General features: G+C 38.0%; 3 protein-coding genes across 3 annotated transcripts; 2 read left to right on the top strand and 1 right to left on the bottom strand.

Annotated features, from left to right (window-relative positions):
* Nucleotides 1–1,496: 1,496 nt before the first annotated feature.
* On the top strand, nucleotides 1,497–7,914 carry pkd2l1 (polycystic kidney disease 2-like 1; the record flags this gene model as incomplete). The annotated part of the gene is made up of 15 exons (XM_079362142.1): nucleotides 1,497–1,776; nucleotides 2,113–2,226; nucleotides 2,934–3,061; nucleotides 3,151–3,404; nucleotides 3,492–3,716; nucleotides 3,796–4,024; nucleotides 4,111–4,281; nucleotides 4,358–4,539; nucleotides 4,632–4,752; nucleotides 5,335–5,433; nucleotides 5,543–5,664; nucleotides 5,733–5,850; nucleotides 5,994–6,127; nucleotides 6,224–6,366; nucleotides 6,627–7,914. The coding sequence occupies 14 exons, from the start codon at nucleotides 1,497–1,499 to the stop codon at nucleotides 6,357–6,359; spliced, it is 2,313 nt and encodes a 770-aa protein (XP_079218268.1). The 3' UTR covers nucleotides 6,360–6,366; nucleotides 6,627–7,914.
* A 123-nt stretch (nucleotides 7,915–8,037) lies between these two features.
* On the bottom strand, nucleotides 8,038–14,860 carry tial1 (TIA1 cytotoxic granule-associated RNA binding protein-like 1). Its single transcript, XM_079362143.1, has 12 exons — nucleotides 14,636–14,860; nucleotides 14,152–14,248; nucleotides 13,937–14,035; nucleotides 13,793–13,847; nucleotides 13,609–13,696; nucleotides 11,686–11,761; nucleotides 11,318–11,426; nucleotides 10,741–10,836; nucleotides 10,548–10,632; nucleotides 9,768–9,891; nucleotides 9,311–9,456; nucleotides 8,038–9,074 (listed from the first exon to the last, which is right to left on the bottom strand). Exons 1-12 carry the CDS (start codon nucleotides 14,662–14,664, stop codon nucleotides 8,951–8,953), a joined length of 1,128 nt encoding a protein of 375 aa, XP_079218269.1. The 5' UTR covers nucleotides 14,665–14,860; the 3' UTR covers nucleotides 8,038–8,950.
* A 5,715-nt stretch (nucleotides 14,861–20,575) lies between these two features.
* On the top strand, nucleotides 20,576–25,798 carry bag3 (BCL2 associated athanogene 3). Its single transcript, XM_079363385.1, has 4 exons — nucleotides 20,576–20,845; nucleotides 22,885–23,226; nucleotides 23,372–23,722; nucleotides 23,837–25,798. The coding sequence occupies exons 1-4, from the start codon at nucleotides 20,645–20,647 to the stop codon at nucleotides 24,680–24,682; spliced, it is 1,740 nt and encodes a 579-aa protein (XP_079219511.1). The 5' UTR covers nucleotides 20,576–20,644; the 3' UTR covers nucleotides 24,683–25,798.
* Nucleotides 25,799–25,804: the final 6 nt, after the last annotated feature.

Genomic DNA, 25,804 nt, shown 5'->3' with positions numbered 1-25,804 from the left:
AAATAAAAACTATTTTATATAAAAAGGTCTTTCAATTCTTCATTAGTCGTCATTTGTCAGTTAATTGTGATGATAAAATATGACATTTTAATGGAAAATTTAAACTATAAAATGTCTTTCAAATTAGAGCTACCATAGCTCATTATTGTTCATGCAAAATAATCAGGTTATTTAAACTTTATGGCTTATCAAGAAAAATATCCATTTGAAAGAAAATACAACCTAGACTAAAAAACTGCAAGAGTGCATTTAATTAAAAGTACAATTGAAAAAGTATAATTTAAGACTTTATGTGTATTAAGGAAAAATTATATATTGCACATTCTCCATTTTGTGTTTGTTAAGTTTTCAAGGGGATCAATTGGCAGGTCATGACTTAGCATTACCCCGCTATGCACCCCTGACAATCAACTGCCCTTCTTCTCCGAGTTAAGGCACTTTTATGTTAATGAGAGAACAAAATCTAGGCATTTGAAATAAAACAAATTTATGAACCCATTGCTACATATGTAAATAGTAAACACCCATCACTTAAAGGGGTTTTTATTTCAAATTTGAAAAAGTTTGAATGGTGGCACAAGGCATCACAAATTAAAGGAGGCTGTTTGCAAGATCCTGCCACGGCTTCAGAAAGCGAGCAAACTCAAGCTCTATTGTGTGGTAATGGCTGCACGTAATCACTCTGTTTTGAGCCGCTGAAGCATGAAGACCCATAGCTGCACCTCTATCTGCATTAGGCAAAAGACACATAAAGCAACACATAATGTGTGCCCAACTGCAAAAACTCTATTCATATGTAATTTGTGTTATTACATGTTTTTAAAAACATCTGTTTTAAAATTGTTTACTACTATGCCTCTATTTACAATTATTTAAAAAAGATACATTTTCAATGATCCATTACAGATTAGATTAGATTAGATTATATTAGATTATAGAATCATATATATATATATATATATATATATATATTTATTTATTTTGATGGGGACTGTATGTATTGTATGAATATATATATATATATATATATATATATATATATATATATATATATATATATATATATATATTTGATTCTATAATTTTGTATGAATATATATATAAACTTGAAATATTGCAGGTTTTTTGTAATTTCAGGTTGGTTTAGGATTGTACACTTGTTTAGTATATTTTTGGTGTAGAGTAGTTAACTTGCATTTTAGCAAATGCAACAATGAAAATCATTACTCTTTAGAAACACAATCATAACATGTATGTCAATGCTTTATTAGGACAACACCTGCCACGTAATACATTTTTAATGTGTTTCAATTAGTGTCATTCTAAAAACAGCAAAGGCTTTTACCAAAGGACCAGAAACTCCGCCCTCAACCAAGCTGATGTCAGCCACTCTTTATAATCAACTCTCCAGCACTGCATGCGCTGATCTGCTTTACTTTCCTCTCTGATCTTAAACAAGCTGTTTTTTGCAGAAAAAAACATTGGCATCTAACAGCATGAAGTGCCTCAACAACCGAGCTGAAAGCCATCTGACTGGACAAGTTGAGTGTGAGTTGGACAGTCAGAGCATGGGGGCCTGGGTAAACCAGGGCTTTTGCAGCACCACTCCACCCCTGGCCCAAGCTGTAGGCACAATCTACAACCCTCAGCCCCTTTTCCAGGACTCTATGGACAGCATGTACCGACTGGACAACCCCAGCCCATTCCCAGAAGAGTCCCCATCTACTGACCAAAGCCTGGCGAAGAAACAAAAAGGCTGCTGCTTTTTTGTCAAAGGTAGGCAGATAGCAGAATTTCTGCATGTCATTTGAAAACTTGTTTACTGACTGTGAAAGACATATTTCTGACACCCTTCTTACTTAAGTCTTTTTTTTTAATCACTGGTACAGTTTTATCACTGGTACAGTTTGGTACTATAAAATAAACTGGCACGTCTTTTTCTGTGGATGATGCTGGCTAATCAACTAAAGACTTAAATGGAATGTTGTCAAGTATATTTCATGCCATAGTCAATGTTACATATTCTCTAAAAGTTCATTAAAAGGTATTCTAAACTACAAGTAATTTAGTATTTAAATGAGAAAATGATATCTTTGTTTTAATATGTTTAAGGCTTGTGGGGCACAACATTGACTGAAAACACCTCAAACAACAGGGAACTGTTTGTCCGAACCACATTACGGGAGTTACTCATCTATCTCTTGTTTCTGGTGGATATATGTCTCCGTAAGTATTTTTATTGATGTATGAGGCACTGTAAGTATATCATATATATATTCATGATGTGTACTTATGGCACTTGTGGTTGTTACAAAATCAACTGACATCACTTCCTGGGAGGTAAAGAGAAATTAAAATGTGATTTGGGGTTTAATCTATAGTGTTTTCAATAAAGGTAATACTTACATATTTTTGAGTTTCTTTCTTTATTGTATTCAACTATATTTCAACCATGTTTTGATTTTGGTAATGCCGATTATTTGTCAAAGAGCTCAACATTTAGCTCTGTGTATAGAGCACTTTGGACTGTTGATTTACTGTGCAATCCCCCTTTCTTTAAAGCTTGTCACAATTGCCCTTTATTCCTGTACCTGAAAGCCATTGTCCAACTGAGCAGTGCGAGTGAAAGGGACATGACGGCTGCTCTCTTGCCTTTTAGTGATAAGAGCATTTGGTCTCTAACCATTGTCTCTTTGTCTGGTTTAGATTTACTTTGTTTGATTAGGCTATTTGCGTCAGGCTAGTGTCCTTGCTCAACAAACAAATCCTGGCCTCTAATCTGGATCTATTTGACCGCTGTGACATAAACTCACTGAGGCTTTATTTATATGGTACCGATATTTCAACCCATAGTCTTATCTAGACTGTTGAATGGAACATTAGAGCTGAGCCATATAGGGATCAATTAACAATGTAATGACGTTGGATTTCAGTGACATACGGTATGACCAGCTCTAGCACCTACTACTACACCAAAGCCATGACTGACCTGTTTGTGAATACAGCCAGTGAAAGTGGAGTTAGGTTTCAGTCCATTAGCACGATGGCCGACCTCTGGACCGTAAGTATTCCTCTACAGAAATAATTGTAAATCTTTCTTTTTTTTCTTTAAGCACATTTAACTGCATCCTCCCTCTTTTTTATAAACAGTATACCCAAGGCCCGTTACTTGATGGCCTCTACTGGAATAAATGGTACAACAATCAGTCATTGGACAGTGGAAACAAGTCCTTTATCTACTATGAGAATATGTTGCTGGGAGTCCCCAGACTGAGACAAGTCAAGATCATGAACAACTCCTGCAAAGTCCACAGCAACTTCCAGGACGAGATAATTGGGTGTTTTGATGTGTACAATGAAAAGAAGGAGGATGACCTCAGCTTTGGTCTCGTCAATGGCACAGCGTAAGCATGCTAATTTCTTCTTACTTGGTTAATTTGATATGTTGGAACAGAGACAAACTGAAAAAAAATACTTGTCCTCCTCTGCAGCTGGACCTATCATACAGAAAAAGAAATAAAAGGTTCCTCTCACTGGGGATTACTGACCACATACAGTGGAGCAGGATACTATCAAGACCTGGGTCGGACGAAAGAGGAGAGCGCAATCGTTCTGAGGGAACTGGAAGACAACCTGTGGCTTGACAGAGGAACCAGGGCAGTCTTTGTCGACTTTTCAACTTACAATGCAAACATCAACATGTTCTGTGTCATCAGGTAAAAGGAAACAATGATTTTTACCCCATTAGTTTGCTCTCCTCTAAAAGGTGAACAACATTTTATCTGCTTCTTTCAGGTTGTTGATTGAGTACCCAGCAACTGGTGGAGCAATCCCTTCCTACCAGATCAGAACAGTCAAACTGATTCGGTACATCACCAACTGGGATTACTTTATCCTTGGCTGCGAGATAGTCTTCTGTTTATTCATTCTCTACTATGTTGTTGAAGAGATTCTTGAGCTACAAATACACAAGTTTTTTTATTTCAAAAGCATCTGGAACATACTCGATATTGTGGTTATCATGGTAAGAAAACGTTATTTTGATTTGATTAAAATGTGTCCTTTTATCTGACATTGGTATTAAATAAGACAAATAATTCCCCTTTTCAGCTTGCCATCATTGCCATTGTGTTCAATATATTCCGAACCATCAAAGTGGACAAATTGCTTGGCAAACTGCTGGAGCAGCCTGACATCTATGCCGATTTTGAATTTCTTGCCTTCTGGCAGACACAGTACAACAACATGAACGCAGTAAACTTGTTCTTTGCATGGATCAAGGTAAAGGACTGATCCTTTATACAAACACACCAATATTTCTGTCAACTTCCACATAATTGTGCACTTTTCTCTTTAGGTGTTCAAATACATCAGTTTCAACAAGACCATGACTCAGCTGTCCTCCACACTGGGTCGATGTGCCAAAGATATCTTAGGCTTTGCCATCATGTTCTTCATTGTATTCTTCGCCTATGCGCAACTTGGATATCTGCTCTTTGGGACAGAGGTCGATTCTTTCAGCACGTTCATCAAGTGCATGTAAGAGGTGTCAAACACAGTGGCTTCAGAGTGAATTCAGTACTTAGAAAAGAGGATTGAGCAGAAATTAACGAATCCTTTTTTTGGTGCAGCTTTACACAGTTCAGGATCATTCTTGGAGACTTTGATTATGACGCTATCGACCGTGCTAACAGAGTCCTTGGACCAATCTACTTTGTCACCTATGTATTTTTTGTTTTCTTTGTTCTACTGGTAAGTCATTCTTCTAAACAAGACGATTTATTTTAAAAGATGAGTGTCCTCATTCCTTATACTTCTTGCATTAGGTAATCTAGAGTTCAATAAGAAGTCTGTCTTTCTATACGCTTCAGAATAAGTTTTCATATAAGATTTGACAGAAAACACTTGAAACTGGATTTAAGAAAGTCCTGCATCGTTTTCACAAGACTTTAACGTGTCTTTTAAGACAATTTTAGTTTGTGCAGTTCAACAGTCTTAAATATGGCATTGCTTGTTTCTTTATTATGAAATATAAAAAATCTACAAGTGAGTGCCTGCTAATTGGTTTTAAAGTAAAAAGTGTTCGGGCAAGCAGTGTGCAACTGTTAAAGTTATTGCCCCCATTTTTCCTTAGTCAACAATTTCACAACAAGCTGTTTATTCAAAGATTTGAAGCCTCAGAAACTCCTTTGTGTGAGTTGTCTGATTGTGTGGTGTGAATTCGACATAAAACAGTCAAATTGAGTGGTAATTTGTTCTGGGTATTTCTTGTGAAATCGCTTAAGGGTACATGTATCTTGTTTTTACTTGAACTGTTTTATTTCTATTTTTCAGAACATGTTTCTGGCCATTATAAATGACACTTACTCTGAGGTGAAGGAGGAGCTTTCATCTCAAAAAGATGAGCTACAAATAACTGACATCATCAAGCAGGTAAACGCACTGATTAATGTATTAAACGAATAATGTAATTAATTAATAATAAAAGAGAGCATTGTCAAACATTTCAAATGAATATCCATTATTTTCTCTTGTAATTCAGCGTTACATGAAGACGTTTTCAAAGTTGAAAATTAAAAAGGAGAAAATATCCGATGTTCAGAAAGCATTACAATCTGGATCTGGAGAAATTGAATTCAAGGATTTCAGAGAAACTCTTAAAGAGTAAGTAAAATATATCAAATTGCAAAGACTATAATAACAGAATCCTAACCATTCAGATCATTTTGCAGGATGGGACATGCTGATCATGAAATTTCAGCAGCCTTCTCACGGTTTGACCATGATAGCAACCAAATTCTAGACGAGGTTGAACAAGAGAGAATGAAAATCGAGCTGGAGGAAAAGAGGGTTTGTGTCATCACAATACTGTAGAAAGTCAACTTGCTTTCATGTCATTCTCATAACTTAAAAAAAACATGTTATTATAAAATGCTTGACTTGAAGACAATGCTGACAAAGCACTTGTGATTTTTTTTCTCATCTGTTTTCAGGACGCTCTTAGCGCTGAACTCAACAATCTTGGAATTATTTACAGGAAAGAATTAATTGACAAGCCTTCTATTGCATCCAATGAGCAGAAAAACCAGCGGGCTCATGACTTTGTGAAGAAGGAGACATATCTGGGGTTGGAGAAAAATATATTTGAAACTGTAAAATGTCTTAAGAAATAAGTTATTAGAATAAATGCTAACACTGAATTACTCTCCTCTCACCATGGTAGACTGGTCCAACAGGTTCTTCACCTTGAAAGCTCCATGGCAGGGATCATATCCAGAGTTGAGTTAATTGTGGAAAAACTGGGATTACAAGAGAAAACTGATGGAAACGGAAGAGCAGGAAAAACTGCTCATTACTAACAACGACGTGAGCGAGATTTATATATTTCAAGTCTTGTTGTGAGTATCAAGTGCTGTATTCCTTTAAGGCTAGAAAGCTGGTTCATACAAATATCAAGCATTACAGACTCATTGAGAACACTAAGAAGTGATGAGATGGCTGTTGTAAAATATGAAGACATTTTTTTATTTTGCACATAAGATTTCAGCAAATTGAAATAGAAATTTTCGTGCATAAATTCCTGTGAATTGCAAATGTTAATTGTTTTTTTGATCTACCCTATCTAGGAGGATGACGTCACCTTAGATCAAAATGTCCTCATTTGTTTTGGATAGGGACTCATCAAGGAGAGTTTGCAGCAACACCACATACGCCTGTCATAAGGAACTGACCTCTATGGAAACATAGGAGGATAAACAAGTCACAAAGCAACACTATTTCATGTTTCAGTTTGTTCAGTGGAGGACTCTGCAAGTGAAAAGAAATGTTTTCCATTGAGCAATTGTCAACCTGCAGAAAGTTTTAAGATATTCAACCCTGTCCATCTCGAGTAACAGCCAATCATTTCAAGAACATTTATGAACACACTGTATCATTTGTTATTGGAAGTGTTTGCCTAGAAAAACTCTATGTAGACTTATTATAGTATTCTCTCAGATACATACAATAAACATACTATTGGTGTTGTGTAATATAAATGTAACTTTAGGTTAGAAAAAAAGTTGTGCAATATAAGAAGTTCTCTATAAGAGACCATAAAGAAATGTATATCTCACCTCATATCTGAATGTTTGCGAACGTTAGTCAAATGTTTATAAGTGTTTAAATTCTAAGTTGCTCAAAGCTCCCAGCTCATTTGCACAAGTATGTCATAAAATGTTTAGATTATTGGTAGTTGTAATTTGACAACAATCAACTTTGTCCACCTCTTCAGCTGCCTAAACTGCATGATGTTAGATAGCAATGAAAAGTCTATTCAATGTGCGGTATTATCGCAATGTCTTTTTTTTTTTTTATTGGGTCATTTTAATTAAGAGGTCATACTAGCAAATCACTGTTACAACAAGGGTAGTTTGAGCAAATGTATAGAAATACATTGATGTTTCAATTTAAAATTGCATATTATATAAAACCTCATTTTAAGAATTGTGAAAAGCATTACTTGCGTCTGTTAGAATTTCACAGCATGTATGCTTATGTATAACAACTTAAAAGTGTCCAATAAATACACAGACCTCCTCCATCTACATGTGGTTTGAATTTGTAACTTACTTCCCCTTACACAGGAAATTCATTCCATCTTCCCCGTTACATTACATCACTTGTGTTGGTCAACTTGCACGTTATTTTATGCAACATAAAGAACATGTTGGTTCAAGCTTCCTGGTTATTCCAGAAAATGGCACAACAACTTAAAAGCAGGTAAAAACTCACATTGGGGAAAAAGAAGAAAAGTGTGGTGGAGACTTAACTTGGGTGTAAACTGAAATCCATCCCAACACTGGAAAAAAAAAAAAGGTGGTCACTCATCAGAGCACACGAACCAAATTCTTTTTTTTTGTTTTTTTTGTTTAAACGCTAGTTAGTAGATAATTGTTACTTTAAGCTAAATAAAACTTACCAAACAGATCCTCAAGTCTTCTTTAAATCACAGTTGTTCTACAAATAGTTTCTACAAATTGACTCGAAAGGTTAAACTGCAATTCAAGGGCCTTTATTCTTTATCAATACAGGAATTGATTTAGCTCAAGCTGGTTGGTTCATTCGTGTGGCTCACTGCAGTCTGTAACACACGTTCACAGTGGCTGTCACCACTCTATTGTATTGTGCAACTACTACTATAAAACCATGAACAAAAATGACTTATCAATACATGTCACTTAAGCAGTGTACGGATTTCTGTGGAATAATATGTCATAAAGTAGAACAAATATTTTCAAAATGTCAAAGAACACTGGTAACTCAAAGCACTTATTGCTATAAATATGTTTAAATCTCTCAAAGTCACGGATTTTAATCCAGCTCTGCAGCAAGCTGGTTACTTGTGTTTAGTGTGCTTACAGCTCCTGTGAGTTGACTTACACATATTATTTGAAAACCACTGTCGTGTAAATATTTCCTTCAATGTTTTTGACAGTTGCTTCTGAAGACCGACACTGCTCACACATTGTTTGGCCAAATTGTAAGCTTAGTCATTGTGCTCAGGAGAAAGACATCAGGGGTTCCTCTTTAACACGTTCAGATGGCTCTACAGTAGGGATGCTAAAGCTACAAATGTCACAGACTGGATATGATTTTTATGGACCTAGCATTAAAAATGTCTGTCATTTCATTTATCATCTACCTTGTCAAAATTGGTTGGTTTACCTTTACTTCAGTGGCTCAAGCACATTTTTAATTAGAAACAATACATTGTCATCAAAAACATTTTAAAAAGTTGAAGATGTGTTAAACTAGTTGCTGAGGGGCACATTAACTAAAAGGGCTTCATGTACATTCTCTTTGCCCTTTCCTTTAACAAATCAGCTTCGAAGATGAAAGGGAGTTATGTGGTCTAAAATGTTTTTGTTTTTTTTATCCCTTTGGCAATCCACTCCAGGTAAGGGCAGGTTTACTGCATTTGGTAGCCAGCCATGCTGAAGTTGGTCGGGTTTGACATGACAGAAGTGGGCGGGGTTTCAGCCTGGCCTGATTGTGATCCAATGCCTCCTGTCCAGGCTGATGAATCCGATTGCCTGTGAAGACCCAAACACACATTCTAAACATGACTGTGGTCAATGTTTCAAAAAAAAAAAAAAAAATCTGACATGTTATAAAGTAAAGAAAAAGTCTCCTTTTTCTAAGAGAAATTGATTTAAAGTTGAAGAAATTACCTTTCATAACCATGTAATATTACTTTGGTTAGTCCATTAAAATGTATTTATATAACACTAAAGGAATTCACTGAGTACACTGTGTTATTTAAACTCACTCTACTCCAAATCCTTGCTGGTTCCACGTCTGGTTGTACATGCTGTAGGAGGGAACTTGCCACCCGTTGGTCAAATATTGTCCAAACTGCTGCTGCTGTGGATTTCCATAGGGAGGGTTCCACTGCCCCCACTGACTGTACTCAGCCTAAATGACACACAGACCAGGAGGTTATTCACTGTCTTTACTTCCTACTTAACCTGTGAGACAATTGTTTAAAGTGTTACCATTTTCAAAGGGAAACTTCCATCTAATTGTCCACTCTTGGGATTTATATTAATATTTCTATGACCAATTCATAAATAGACTTCTAAAATTGCAATCATTTATGATCAGCATAACCATCAAAATCACAACTTTTATTGGAATGACCCAATGAGGTTAAGGATGCCTTTCTACGGTTGTCTTCAATTTAGATAGAAAAAGGAGGATTTGGATGATCAGGTCCATTTTCTTACCTGCTGTGGATTTTTTGCCATGTCCGGAGACTCTTTTCCCCAGAAACACTTCACTATGTGGCCTTCGACGGCTGTGCCATTGACTGTAACAATGGCATGGGCAGCACTGTCATGGGAGGAAAATCTTTAAAGGAAACAAAAATAATTAAAAGACATGAAGCCTGATCTCAATGAAGGGAAACAGGAAATACACATTATTCAAACCATGAGCTTGAAGGGATACTTCACTCATTCGCATGAAGCTTAGCGTCATTAGAAACCTGGTAATGTTATTGAATGGTTGTGCACCTCATTTCCCCCTGAGACGGCAAACATCTGTATTTCATGGTGCTGTGATGTTGGTGCTGTCACTGTTTTATGGACACAGACATAGAGTCCGCCAGGAATTTCTAAGATGCGAATTCCTTCGGGAAGAAATATTGTAATCATTTGAGAAAACGGCCGTATGTGATGTAGACTGTAAATACACTGTTGATTTAGTGGGAGTTGCCTGTGGTGCTGTGCCTTCAGGCGGTTTTTGTCTTTCATCCAAATGAGCCAAGAAGACACTGTCTGCCTTTTCTCTGTCAACAAGGAAACAACTTTAACATGTATTTCACATTTCTACCACATACATGACCCAAAGATTCATGTTTCATCTGGTGAAATATCCCTTTAATGATACAGCAGTGTGGTGAAGACAAATAAAACAAATAAAAACACTAACTCAAGTTTTAACAGTACAATGACATGCAATGTACTTGTGTTGACATTTAGGCCCAATAGTGCAAGGGCACTTACCTAATGAAGGAGTATCCTTTCTCGGGGAAAACTCTTATTTCCATTATTTGGCCAAACAGTGAGAACGTCTGTCGCATGAGGTGTTCTGAAAGTGTCGAGAAGGAAAAAAAAAAGGGAATCGGGTAAAATCTTCGGCTGTTTTAGAAAAGTGTATGGTAAGAAATAAAAGTATGATTGCAAAGATGACACATGCCTGACAGTCCTGACTGGATGCCTCCACAGTAAACCGTACAGTTCTGTGGACAAGACTGATTTACAACGTCATCAAACCGCAGCTGCTTTGGGCCATCTGTAATAAAAAAAATAAAAATAAAATGCTTTGGTGTCATTTGTGAATATACTGTAAAGTGTGTTATATGTTAAAGAATACTGATGCAATGCACTTTGCAAAGCAGCCCAGTGTGCACCGTATGACTTCAAGCTGATTAAGGCCTGATCATTCGGAAGTCGAAACGAATTGAAAATTTAACAAAAGAGAGAAAGACTTGAAATTTGTGGCAGCAACTAAAAGTAGAACTTTCGAGGGGAAAATGAACACTGACATCGCCACCTGCTGGCCAACACCTGATAATTATTGGTATTACAAGTCGGTGGTCAGGTCACATAAGAGATTGGTTTCTGAGCAGTTGCCTTTTGTGTTCTTTTTATTTTCCAGTGAGAAATGAATGATGCTCAGAGTTACACCAACATGTGGAAAGCTCTAATTACCTTGAATAAGTCAATTTCCCTTTCTGGTTGTGTTGTGGGCCTGCAAAGCCTTGAACACTCACCATCCTGGGCACCCTTAGGAGCCGGTGGTTTACGTGTTGCCCAGTTGGTCCTGATTTGGCGTCCTCCAAGCCACTGTCCCCCCATGTTGATGATAGCATTCTCTGCATCCTATCAATCACAATCAAAGACGGTCAATTCTGCTGCATCTGATGAAGGTGTAGATTTAAATATACATTGCCTATTTTAGTGTTAGCAATATTAAAACTGTATTGGTGGAAAATAAACAAAACTGTGTTATTTTACATTTTAAGTAGTATTAAGTGATATTTTCATCTGTGATTAATCAATGTGTTTTTTTTGTTTTTTTAAGTCAGTAAACAGGAAATAGAAATAACATTCAGTCTGTGGTCTTGCACTGGAGCCTTACCAGTTTGTTGTGGAAGGATACAAATCCATACCCCTTTGATTTTCCTGTGGTCAGGTCTTTCACAACACGGGAATCACTGAAAGGAAATGTGGAAGCAACTTCAGAGTACTTTTCAGTTTAAATACTTGAAACTAAAAGGAACCAATAGAAATATAATGCAAAGTGAATCCTCTGCTTGATTCTACATTATATTAGCTATCATGAACTTGTCCTGAGTGCTGACTGTAAATGTAGCTTCAAATGTATAACAACTTCAAAACAAACAAACGGAAAAGGTACACAGACATGCAGCCTACGGTGTTGTTCAATGACTTTAGAGTATAAAAGGATCCTTTTCACAAGAACACCACTTATGTTCAGTCTTCTGAACAGTAGGCTACATATTCAAATGCACAGATGAACAGATTTAATGGATTACCGCGCATGCTTAAAATCTGCAGTTTGTGCTCTGCCTACAAATATGAATATATAGAATAAATGAAAAGAGACAAAAAAGGAATTAAAAGGCATACATGGCCTGTTAACAGATTTCTTTTTTCCTGGTCAATTCTTTACCACCAATACGGAGTTCGAAGTTTGGGTAGCTGCAAATTTTAAGAAATTTTGGAAGAGGATCATTACACTATAAACAACACTGTGCAAATTAAAGTGAGACAATAAAAACATCGGCTCAGGGGAATACATAGAGTATTGGATTTTGTTAATCTAAGCTAGATCATGTTAACACATCTACAAATACAAACATATAGAAAGAAGGGAATAAATAGAGGAAAAAAAACTACATCTGAGTGTCCAGAGTGCACAGTTCCTTGCTGTAAGCCTTCAAGCTCCTGTCCAATCCTATGAGCATTTCTGTAAAATAACCAGAGTGCTATTATTTCACTGAGACCAACAACTACGAGCCCTGTAGGTACAAGCACACAGGTGACACACACTTTACTTTAAAATAAAGGGCTAAAGACGATGAAGTCAGAATTGTCTTGACATTGTACTTATCATTTATGAGGCTAATCCGAGTTATTTTAAAAACAAAGCCACAGATATGATGGTAAGAGGTTCAATCCATTCCAATCCATTTATAGTCATGCTCGACATAAAGTTCTCGTGGTCTAACATCAGTTGTGTTTGTAATCACACACATGGTATCTACAACATAGAAAACATCAAAATGAAGGTGAAAAAAAAAAGAGAAAAAAGTTTAAGTTGCTGAACATCAACCATCTCTACTGAGTTACTTCTTTATCCAGGTATGTATTTACTGTAAAGGCATTCACTCCTGGGAGTTATTCAAGTATCAGCATGTTAAGACAATTGGTTCTCTCAATAAAAAAATAATGCATATACACCCTCAACACTTTATAATAAGTACAGTACCATCCTTCTGTACAGTCACTCTCCCAGTAGTATAGTTATCAGTTGAAATTACAACCTTTAGATTTGTTTTCTTGCTTTTTTTCTCTTTTATTTGACATTCATCAGAAACATCAGGAAAAAGAGAGGGGAGAAAAGGAGCTGACCCTCAATAAAGACAATAATAAGATAACTTAAGAGTTCATGGACTGCCCCCTAACTCTGAGGATAATGGAGTATGCAATTTAGTGACATGGTCATAGATATTAACATCTTAAAAGAAGCTTGAAGAGGACATAGTATCCCTGTTTTCAAACAGTCCCCTGTGGGCTAAATGAAACTGTGCTGTGCTTTGGCCTAAATATAACATGAATCAAGCACCAGAGGAGGTTTGTGACCCTGTAGAAACCAGCTTTTTCAGAACGCTCCGTTTTGGTGCGTATGTCTCTTTAAAGGCCCCCCCGAATTGTCTTCCTAAAAATTGTCCATAGTAAAAATCACTTTTCTATTATAGTAGCATCCCAAACATTGCACAGCATATGTAAAAAAATTGCTCTTAAAGTGAAAACTTACGAGATTTTCCCAAAAGGTGCAAATGCAGCCTTGACATCCTCAGTGGTAATCTCTGGGCTCAAATCACCCACAAAAACATGGAAGTGACCTAAAACAAAATAAAGGACAAACAAACAAAATAAAAGAACCATTCCCATGTTACATTAATTTCTCCGGATAATAAAATCAATAAGTTAACACTTACTGGATGTGTCTTTCTTCTGACTACTTGGAGTGGTGGCCCAGTTTACTTTGACCCCCTGAAAGCACAATGTTCGCAGAGGGAGTTGAAAATGATGCATGAATGAAAACACCAGAAACAAACATTTCCTGCAGAAGGGGGATCTACCTTTCCTAAAATCTTCCTTCCATTCATGGCTGCAAGGGCTGCAGCAGCATCTCTGTGTTCAAAGAACTCCACAAAACAGTAGGGGTCATTGCTTGTGTGCTGAAAGAGACAAATGCAAAAACACAGAAGTCCAAAAGGATGGTTCTACTCTTTGCAAACAACCCTGATGAAACCAGTAGAAGTAGATGCATTTTTTGTTTAAATGTTGAAGTTACCTCTGTGATCATTTTGCAGCTTTTGCACGGCCCTATCTGAGTGAAGAGTTGCAATATCAGTATTTCTGTGACGTCCCTGGAGAGGTTTCCCACATATCTGTAATGAAAACAGGAAGTTTCCTTGAGGACAGAGTTACAGCTTAATCTAGGTGACTATGTCATACGGACAGGGAAAAAACACACTATCTAATTACGTTTAATTTCCATGTGTTGTTTGATAACTTTTCTGACTCTGGTAATAGAAAAGGTTAACGTAGGTTTACAATGCATGCATCGACTTCTGTTTTAAACAGGTGTTATCTGGTCGGACATGTGTATATCATGTTACAGTGAAGGTGTGTACATATTGCCGAGCAGTTACGTATTCACCATGTTATGATGAGAGTTGTTGTGCAGACAGTGGGGTTATGTTAGCCTAGCTGACAAAGCTAGGCTAAGCCAACGACAACATTATCATCTGACGCTGCTGTGAGATCATACTTACAAGGTTTTGGGGTTGTTTTCGTCATCCATGTTGATGCCAATAGACAGCAATAAACGGCAATAAGCGCTAATAACGAGCTAGTTACCGGACACCGGTGAACGACGACTAACTGGCAGAGAAGCTACCTGACTGAGGCGCAGGATTTATACGTCACTGTAGAAAGGAGCAGAGTGTTCGAGGAAAACAACCACACAGCCCTGAGGTGGTTAAGGTTACTGTAACAATAACAAATTCACAATGTTATCGTGGAAATGGCTATGGCTATGTGGCATGTTATGGACATATGTACATTATGGCTATGTGATACGGACAGTTAACTAACTTTGTTAGTGTGCACTTCTCTTATTCCGAATACGTTTCTTTCTGCCCTTTTTGCTGCGCATGTTATAGCGTCTTTACGGTAACAACTGATCATCTTGGATGGGTCTCCAGTGCGCCCTGTAAACATGCAAGCACAAAATGATTTACTTTCAAATCTACCTTTTTAATGTATGAAAACTCGGCTCAGGCGAGAATCAAGTTTGTTACAGAAAGAGTGGAAACACTGCATTTTTTTCCTGCTTGAGCACATTGAAACAACAGCAGTGACTGGCCTCATGTACGTCCTGGCAGTTATTGGAGAAGTGAAGTGTCTCTCTCTCTCTCAAGTCAAGAAAAGCAGATTAAACAAGTAAAAGACAGATGTGTTTAATATTTGCTCAGGCTGAAAATGCACACACAACATATTTCTATTGACAGAGACTTTCTGTACTCCCTCTAGTCACCACTGGAGAACACTCATGTAGTGCAAAACATTTTGACAGTTGTTCTAAGTGTGATGGTGTTTTGTATCTGTAACATCTGTGCATTTTCTCAAAAAATTATCTTAAAAGTCATCTCAGAAAAGAACAAATGAAGGCAGAACTGAATTAAGAACAACATAGTTCTTATTTGGATGAAATAGCCTGGAGTTTTGCATCCTCATTTTATGCTATAGTAAAATAAATGAATATTAAAATGAAAACTAAAAAGTGTTTTTAATCAACATTGACATACATTTAGTAGGTAATCTTGTAGATAAGAGAGGGACTCCTCAACATGGGGGGGTGAGGCCTGCCCGAGGTCTGCCTGGGATCTTGATAGACAGGCCTCTACAGCTTCATTAACTGCAGATCTGGATACCACATCGTCCTGCTTGTAGACCAGAGTGCCAACTCTGCCGCTTTGTTCCACAACTGAGCTGCAAAGATATCTTACGTATAACAAATGAAAAAGTTGTGAGTAAATAAAAACTAGGCTTGTGACAGTGAAGTCATTTTACGTACTTACTTTACTTCATGCAAAATTATTTATTGAAACCATCTTTAAATGCCAAAGACCGTTATATAAAATACTTCAAATGCGACTACAGCAACTCCATTCTCAATGCACCTGTTTCGTCTTCTCTTTACCACATCTCACCTTTCATTGCGTTGTTGTAGCTGAGAAGCAACAGAACGTGGACCAACTCTTTCCACCTCTTCCACCTTTCAGTGCCGTCCTAGTAAATTCAATCAAGGATCAAGTGTATTGAACAGTCGCATGTTGTTAAAAACTTTTCAATTAAGCTTTTAGGTAAATCATCTTAACAATTTCTTGACTGAGAAAAAAAGGAAGCAAATAAGATAACAATGAAAACATGATACAAGAGTGATATTCACCTTCTGGGAATGCAGCTGATTTTGACCGTGACAATTTTCTTTCAATGGTTTATTCTGAATTGGTACATTCAATCATTACGAAGGTTATTTCTAGATTGCTTTAATAGGTTTTTGATTTCCTTTTGTCATCTAAAGACAATATATGGTTAATAAATGAGGCCATATGTATTGGCAATGCCATCAAGTCTGATTTGTTTTGATGGGAACTTAAATTGCAAATATTAAACCTCATCTTGTCACATCCGATTAAGTGTTTCTTTCTGTTTCCCTCATGTTTCATGTCTTGTGTTTTACTTTGATACTTACCCTGTGTCTCGTTTCAGGTCTGTTGGCTGCATGCCCTTCCCCCAGTGTTTCCCGCTCTGCTGATTACCTGATGTGTCTCACCTGTGTCTTGTTAACTCCACTCCCTTTCAGTGTATAGTCTCTATGTTTCCCTCACTCTGTGCCAGTTCGTCTTGTGCCCCAGTGTCACTGTTCCAGCATTCGTTGTCTAGCTGATCTGATCTGATCTGTTTAGTTTGTGACATTGTCGATTTGGATACCTTTGCCTGGAGTTTTTGGATTGTTGTGTACCGACCTTTTGCCTGATTAAACAGGCTTCGAAACTGCCTTTTGTCTCACGAGTTTTGCATTTGGGTGTTCTGTGTTCACTCGTGACACATCTCTCCCCCCTCACCTGTGTGCTCGAATGGGCCCGTTGCAAATGAGCATATAGAATAGCTCCAGCGACAGTTCGGCAGAGGTGAGAGTTGGGGAGCGGTCCACCTCCAAAGCCAAGGACAACATCCTCTGGAGGATGTAGACGATTCTGCAGGGCAGTAAAGGAGAAAGAAATGGAGAAGACCATTGAAACCCTCACAATGATATGACCTTCATTCACAACACATGTAGAAAAGATAAAAAGTACTTTTAAAAAAGAAGACATTTGGAGTGTTGTACCTGATGTGTTCATCTTTTTCTCTGGCTGCTTCTCTACTCTCTTCATTCAGAACCACTTGATGACATCCCTATAAAGCGTACAAATGTCAACAATTTCACGGTCGTAAAAGGTGATTTTAAAGGTAAAACATGTATACGTTGTTATGCCTGTCTTACAATAGGTTATATTTTATTGTATATGCGATGATGTAGAGAGCTTACACTTCTGTGGGTTAGCTTAAATTGTGCAGCTTCCAATCAACTGATACTGGTTTAGCACAGTATGTGCCACTTTAATCTTGCTGCCATCTGGTCTTGTTTATATTTGATTATATGATACTGATACACTTTTTATTTACATGAAAGGGGATGGTGTTTCCAGCAAACATTATTTATGGCATGTAACATGAACATGGATGTCACTCTTAAGACACAGAGGAATTATGTCATCGCAGGGGTGTGAGCAACTCCGACATTTTGCTCTGATAAACACGCTCTGAATAGCGTTTACTTTTTGGTTTAAAAAAATAACAGAAAATACAAACACATACCAGTTTAAAGCAAAACCCAAGAAAATTGTTTCTTTCCTAACGTAAATAAATAAATAAAGAGTGCCTCTTGCTTTACAAACTCACTTGACATGAGGGAACTGTTTATCATATGACAGTGTTGCCTTTGCGAGGGAGTGTTGAAGGGTAGAGGGAGAATATTTGGCCTTGAACTCATCCTCCAAAGTCTGCACAACATACTCCAGGAGCATGCGCACAACCTCAATCTTATGTCTCTGCATGTTGTCCTACAGAAGGAGCAAGAAGAGACTGACCAAAACAAAGATCCAATTGTTTGTTTTAAATTGACTGCATCAGCAATGCAACAATATTTTAAGACTTAAAGTGACACAGAAGAAAAGTTCTGCAAAAAAATCCCACTGTGAATAAAAAGACTAGAAGGCCAATTTGTGATGTACCTACAAAATAAGGGTTCAATGTTATATCGCATAGCTTTGTTGTACATTCATAGATTGTTTTACCTGATTAACCATGCATGTGGTCAACAACTCCCAATCCCATGGAGCAGAGGATTTATCAGCCATGTGGTGTCTGCAAACAGAAAGCAGACAAAAAGGGGGTTAAAGGTTAGAAAATACACTCTTGTCCGTGTCCTCATCAATAGACTAAAGGCCTGCACACACAGATGGTAAGGACACTCTGGGTCGAGTAGAATGCCGTTCATCAGGTGGACTGTGATATCCTTAGGAGGGCAGCAGCCAGGCTGCAGCATGTCAGAAAGGAGCTGCAAAGTGCCCTCTGGGTAGTTCTCATCAATGGTACAGTACACCTGGGTCAGACTCTGACGACAGAGCAACTTTGGAGATCGAACTCCTGCTTCTTCCTCTGCCGTCTAAAGAAAAGAAAAAACATGCAACACATTCAGCCTAACACACTTTCACGTTTAATAGTGATCTAGGCTTCCAAATATTGAATTTTACAAATGATATAAGAGACGTGTATTCACACTTCAGCATTTAACAGCTTGCCAGTAAATTCCTCAGGAACTCTTTTTTCTTTGTTTATTTTTCTGACAGGAAAATTAATAGTCTGAGAAAGTGAATTGTCCAGTAGGGGTTCTGTGTGAAGACTGTTTGATGCAGAAGTTGTCTGCAAATCAATGGGTAGAAAACTGCTTCACAGAATCAGATTGTAATAACAGTGTCGATATGGAACAAAACGACTGTAAACAAATGATCACAACATAGAATTGAAATGTTCATATTTTTAACCAGTTTTGCATTTAAACATGTACATATTTAAAAAAAATTGGAAAGGAAGTATGGAAATGACTAACTATCCATAACAAGAAAAAGAAAAATGAGCGGCATAAACAATCGGCCTTATAAATATGCATGGTGCATGTTTTGGTCCATGGTTATCATTTAAGGGCAACGATAAATGACTTAAACCATCTCATAATGAACATTTAAACACATTTCAACAAAACCTGTCCGTGGCCACCAAAACAAGTTCAAATATTATATTTTGTTCTTTTATTTTTTATTTTTTTTCATTGATCTATTTGTATTTTAATGGATGAAGCACACAGTGGCCTCTGCTATTCAACGTGACAACTTCTGTCACTTTGGCTCTTTTGAGTTTTTGAGTTTTACCAGACAGAGAGCATCATTTAGGAGCAGCTGACACCAAAACTCTTTTATTATGTGGGTTTCTTGCTCTAACTTTTCAAACCTGGCAAGTTTTATTTTAGATCATAGACTGTACATATTAGGGTCCAGATTTACCGTTGGGACGTCTACTCGCTCCGTTGTGAAGGACTTTAGTCCTGAAGCGACTGTAAAAGCCCACTATGTCCACATCAGAGTCCTCTTCTTCGGTGTCGGAGCCGAGAACGATCACATCACCCATAACTCCACTGAGAGCCGTCACTCCGCTCTCAGTGGTTAAATCAGCCGCACTTAAATTTCGAGTGTACAAGTATTCGTAGCATTACGGTAAATGCGGAGAAACATCGTCTTTTTTTCCGGTTTTCAAAATAAAGGTATTAAGAACTGTAAACTACAGTTAAAATAAAATATATTAGATTGAAGTGTTTCATACGCCTGTGATGAATAAAAAACCCTTAATATCAAGAGTCTTTACTGCACAAGTGTGCAGAAATGCCTAAATGCATATTTTACTGTTTCTGAGCTACTGTAAACACTTTGGTCATTAATTCCTGGCTATGGATGGTATATTTGAGTTCTGTACAGTTGTACAGAATTTCATTTGACTTTCATTCATTTAAGAGTCAAATATACCTACCCGGTATAGACACGACGGGGTTTTGCACACTGGGATTCAAATTAATTATATATTAGCCCTATAGGCTATATTCTTAGTCATATCTTTACATGATATAGTAATAATAACATAATAAAGATAATAATAACTTTGTTTTTAAAGCACTTTCAGTCAAAGTGCTGTACAGGTACTAGGCTACAGTGTTGCCTCAAATCTCCTGTTAATGCGAAGTTTGAGTTAAAAAAAAAAGAAGAAGAAGAAGAAGAGCGTTTTAACTGTTTAAACCACAAACACAATCATGTCGCCAATGTGCAACACATGTTTGTCTCAATCTTCTCACTTGGCTATATTTATAGTTCTACCTCATGGTGGAGCTAGAACATGGTGGGGTTTCCTCTCTCTCTCTTTCTTTTTGGACTGGTTGTATTGTATTAACCTACTCTGCATTAGATAGATAGTATTTATTCCCCGGGTTTGTTAATCCGTGCCGGTCTGGTGCCAGCGCATCCAGCACTGTCCGCCCCCAACACTAACCCCGCTATTTCGAGAAACTTCCAGCCCCCTTTTCCCACGTCACTTCAAGGAATCTTTAAAGAGTCCGTCGCCCGTATAAAATGCTCCAGGCTCCGACACCCTGCTGCAACATGAGCGGCATGAAGACACCGTCCACGACACTGACAATGACAAACAATGACAACGACCCTCTTCCTCTCGGATGGGAGGTCAAAATTGACCCTCAGACTGGATGGCCCTTCTTCGTCGATCACAATAATCGCACGACAACCTGGAACGACCCGAGACACGACACAAAAAAGGTAAGCAGAAAAACTTAGGTTTGTCAGTGTTGACAGCTCACGACTGTACACTGAACACGGGCTGTTTTTTGTTGTTGTGGAGATGCGTGGGTTGTTATCGGCTGCGTGTTTTGGGTTTATGTTGAAGCTGCAGGATCGTTGTGATGTTAATGTTATTGACTACAGGCCCTGTCTGCTCGCCACCGCCACCTCCCCCTCATAAACAGATCATAGACCTATTATTATAAGGGGTGATCAACACCGTTATGTTCCTATGTCATGATCTTGCACTATAATTATTCGATGACTCACCCCTTCAGTAGCCTGTGTGAGGGGCTGAATGATCAGCTTATGAGCTTCGGTGTCTGTAAAAAAATATTTGTTGCATGATAGAAAAATACTGCGACGTCCACCTCATGTAAAAACTTTTTTCCCTTACAAGGATTGAGTGTGGTTACGTTCACTTTGGCCTGTTGGGTAAGACAGACGCGCCAGGTGTCCTCTAAACTAATTCAACTGTGTTAAGAAAGTAGAGTGTTGTTGCGATAGGCTGCAGGTCAGCGAGGAGAACCAGTGGTTTGAAGTTAGAGGTAGTCTGCAAATAGGGTATATTCCTCCTCGGAGATAGACTGTTGTGTTGTCCAAAGTTAGAGTCCCGATGAATCTTGCCAGGAAGACAGCTGCCATGGCTTAAATGGGTGCACTGGGGCAAGCGCAGTGTCCCGTAGCCTACTGAAATGGTGGAAGTCGATGGGTCATCCAAAGCTTAACAAGTTTTGCGTCTGAGTAATACTGGGACTGGCTTTCCTTAAAATAAAGTTTGTGTTTGTTGGGCAAAAGGGATTTAGAGGCTACAACAAGTGTAGGGTAGAGCTTAAATAGTTTACAGATGTATCATTGACCGGGTGCGGATTGATCAGTAGACCAGTTGCTTGTACTCCAACACAGCTTGCAGTTGCACATGTCTTGTCACTCTGAACAGTTTGAGAACAATTACAAATTTTTTTTTTTGAGCTGTTAAGGCCTTCTAAAATGTTGTAATTGATCATTATCCTTTATTATGTTGTTTATATTTCAACATTTTTTTAACATTATATTTTACTTATGGTACTTTCCCAATGGTATGGTACTTTGGTACTTTCCTTTAATAATGTGATAATTAGCATTTTATGAATACAATTGTAGGCTATTCTTGATTATGCGTGTTCTGTCATCGGACCAGAATATAGTTGTGAAAAAAGGCTTGCATAAAGAGAAAATAAATTCATTTATTCACTTTGATGAATTTTAAGTGTATGTCAAAATGTTCTTGTTCTCTGCGGATCTTTATGAAAGATCAACTGGTGGTAATATTTGTGAAATAAGTCCAGAAATTCTGCCAGGTAGAGAACATCACTGAGATTGTGAAAATAAGTTTATGATTAGAAAGAATGCAATAAAAAGTACTATTATTACATGTTAAATGATCAAAGTGATGCTTTGGGGGCATTCAGATGTACAAAACACTTATTAATAAGTGTTTTAGTGACACTTGTTAATAAGTGTTTTAGTGACACTTGTTAATAAGTGTTTTAGTGAAACAGATATGCTTATTGAAATTAGAATGTTTGATTTATAAAAGTGAAATTGTAGTGCAGTTTGGTTGCGGTTCATTGAAAATCAAATCTTGTTGGAGGAATGCATGTTGATGATTCCTGTCATGTGTATTACAGCCCTCTGTGTTTGAGTAGCATGTCTCTCATAGTGTAAAATACCATAGTGAATTTACCATCAGGGATTTAAATAAAAACGAAGACTTTTTTTTTAAAATAACAGCAAACTCGCTAATATGTAAGTCTTTAAATTCTTGGAGCCGTAGGTTTGGACTCTGAACCCTGGTTGCCCTCATACATGGGACCTCACCTCATAACTGTGACTTTAAATGATCTATTTCATGTTGTTTCACGTAATTTCTGGATTTGGTCAAATCTATCATTGAGAAGAATATTGACATCTTAATTGTAAAGATAAAATAAAGAGATGATGTGCCATTAAATCATATACTATTAATTTTTTTGTAGGTCAAAGAAGTGTCAGCAAATGGACCCAACATACCACCAGAACCGAGCCCCCAGGACCAAGCCCCACAGAAGACTGTTTTGAGGGAGATGAAGCACCCCATTCTTCGCCCAGGATATGTTCCTATACCAGTCTTCCACGAGGGCACAGAACTAAGGCAGCAACAAGATCCGTGTTATTCTTATATCCATCCAAGTGCTCCACAGAATATCTGGACAGAGAGCCGAACGCCTACCACAACACCAGGGCTCCACTGTAGGCCTAGATCGCCGTTACATGGAGCTTCAGACAGTTGTTCTACGGAGCCTGGAAAGACTGGCTCACCTGGTCCACAAACAGCTGAGGTTTGTCTCCAGAAAAAAAAAAAAAATCTGCATGCTGTATTACTGTTCCACAAATGTTGCTACGAAGTAAACATGTATTTTTTTCAACAAAAATAAACGATCAACTACTGATTATTTAACCGTTTCAATTTTATATACTCAATAGGTTTTAACACCCTTGCATCACCACCCCCCACGGCCCAACAGCATTGGTCTTCAAGCAGGTTACATCCCAATCCCAGTGATCCATGAGGGTGGAGGGAGCCAAACACAACCACTGGCACAGTCTAATCCGTCAAACTACTCCCAACGCGTCCCCTTCTCTGAGCACCAGCAGCCCTTCCATCACTTGCAGAAAGAAGAATGGCCGAGCTACTCTGCAGCAATGCAGCCACCTCGGGAAAGGGCTTCTCCAGTACTTCCCCCCCAGCATCGTGATGTTCATTCAATTAACCTTCCACCTCACATCAGAAGCCAGTCACCTATTGTAACACAGGTGCTGGGAGACATACCACAGGTAATTTGATTCTGTACTTTTTCAGTTGGATTTTTCTTCATGTTTAAAAAATGTTGATTTTTAACCTCAGTCTCTGTTGCCCTCGTGTTTGACATATTATTTTTAACTTCTAAGGCTCAGCAGCATATCCTCACAAGAGACCAGCTACCAAAAATAGAGCAGGAACAACAAAGCACTCAGCAAAAACCTGATAACACGCAGCCCCTGCCATTGCACCCTGGAGCTGATGTCGTCAAACCTCAACCTCAACAGTTCCAAAAGCTTCCGCCTGAGCAACCTCAACAGTTCCACCAACCTCAACAGTTCCACCAACCTCAACAGTTCCACCAACCTCAACAGTTCCACCAACCTCAACAGTTCCACCAACCTCAACAGTTCCAGCAGCAGCAGCATCAGATCCAGCAGGAGCCACCTCAGACATCTCCACAGCCTCAGCATCCTGAACAGTTAATGCAGTCACAGCAGCAGATCCAGCAGCCCCACAAAGAAGAGCAACCGCAACAACATGCAGATATTACAGTTCAAATACCTCTAAGACCAGAGGACCTGGACATAACAGCATCACCCCCAGAGGTTAAGGTAGAGGCTGAACAGGCTAAGTGCCTAATCCATCCAGGTTTGGCAAAGGTACAGCAGATAGTTGAGCGAGTTGCTAAACTGGAGCAAGAGGTGAAAAGTTTTGCTGGAAAGAAGAATGATAAGAAATACTTGTTACTGGAGGAGCTGCTGACTAAAGAGCTCTTAGCCTTAGACTCTGTTGACCCAGAGGGTCGTGTAGATGTACGGCAGGCAAGACGGGATGGAGTTCGTCGCGTCCAGAACATATTGGAAGAACTGGAGCAACTGGAGGCGCAGCCTGTCAGGCCTGCCAGCCAGCCTACAATTGAGGGAGACAACCTTAAAGGAGAACCCAGCATGATTACAAAAGAGAATAATGAGCTTACAAAGGAGATATCATAATGACTGCACACTTCATAATCAAGAAGAGAAGGATAACCTACTGTATATTTGATAGATATCCTCCTCCTTTACAAGCATTTTGTAGAAGGTGCATGCATTGATTAACAATGTTGATATTTCCTGACATTCTGCTCATAATTGATGGAAGATAAGTGCAATCATGTTCTTCAAGCCAATGTTGTTGCCTTCTGTGTTATGCCAACGTCATAATGAGACAGCTTTAACAATCAAAGTGTTCACAATTTCCTGTCAAAATCAAAGTTGGAATTCGAGGCCTTTGTTAATCAATGGAAAAGAAGAAGTATTTTCTTAAAAAAATGGATATATTCATGTTTTTGTGTCCTTATTTGTTACTGTGTGAAGCTAGTCTTGATCCAATTGATGCATCATTAAGTAATGAGTGAAAGCATTGGGGCTTTAAAGCGGAACATTGTCTCCTTTATATTCACACGGTCCTCCAAAGCTACTTTAAACCGGAACTGAGTAAATATGTTTATTAGATGGTGCTTAGTGATGCATAGCTGATTTGCTGTTTTTGCACTTTGCCATCATTGAAATATATCATGCTGAGAGTTCAGCAGAACTTCTAAAATATATAATTCACACAAGTTTTGATTGATGTGTTTGAGTGTATGTGCAATGCTTTACATGTTATTTCAAATGATTATATCAGTATTTATATAATTCTATAGTATTTTGGTACATTTATGAATGTGTAATGACAAATGCAGAAGGACATTGTCCTGCTTGAGAAGTTAAACAATCAACACGTGCCAATAAGGACAGTCTAAGATTGTACGAATGTTTTTGTTTTTTTTGTGTGTAAATACCAAAGCCACAATAATAAATACAGTTAAGTTAAATGGCCTTAAAGGCTTACAATGCCAACAACAAGAAAATGCCTGATTAACATAGGAATTTAAAAAATAAATGAATCAAAAGAACTTTACATGACCCTAATTGTTTGTGTTGAAATGTGTCACTATGGTTAAATGATAAACCATCTGTGAAGCAGGGTCACCCACTGCCTTACACACCCTTAATTGTGGCTTACTGTTGATCACAGTTTATGTCATCATGTTGGTATGCTTCAAAATAAAATATATTATACCTGGACTTTGA

Source organism: Symphodus melops (assembly GCF_947650265.1).
Source record: "Symphodus melops genome assembly, chromosome: 15".
NCBI lineage: Eukaryota > Metazoa > Chordata > Actinopteri > Labriformes > Labridae > Symphodus > Symphodus melops.
This window is presented reverse-complemented; position numbering and strand designations above follow the sequence as displayed.

Coding starts and splice junctions, on each gene's coding strand:
- bag3 (XM_079363385.1), top strand. CDS start 20,645: ATGCTCCAGGCTCCGACACCCTGCTGCAACATGAGCGGCATGAAGACA. Junction 20,846..22,884: donor CGAGACACGACACAAAAAAG/GTAAGCAGAAAA, acceptor ATTTTTTTGTAG/GTCAAAGAAGTGTCAGCAAA. Junction 23,723..23,836: donor TGCTGGGAGACATACCACAG/GTAATTTGATTC, acceptor TTAACTTCTAAG/GCTCAGCAGCATATCCTCAC.
- tial1 (XM_079362143.1), bottom strand. CDS start 14,664: ATGGATGACGAAAACAACCCCAAAACCTT. Junction 13,697..13,792: donor TCAGAAGAAAGACACATCCA/GTAAGTGTTAAC, acceptor ATTTTGTTTTAG/GTCACTTCCATGTTTTTGTG. Junction 11,427..11,685: donor TATCCTTCCACAACAAACTG/GTAAGGCTCCAG, acceptor TGTGATTGATAG/GATGCAGAGAATGCTATCAT.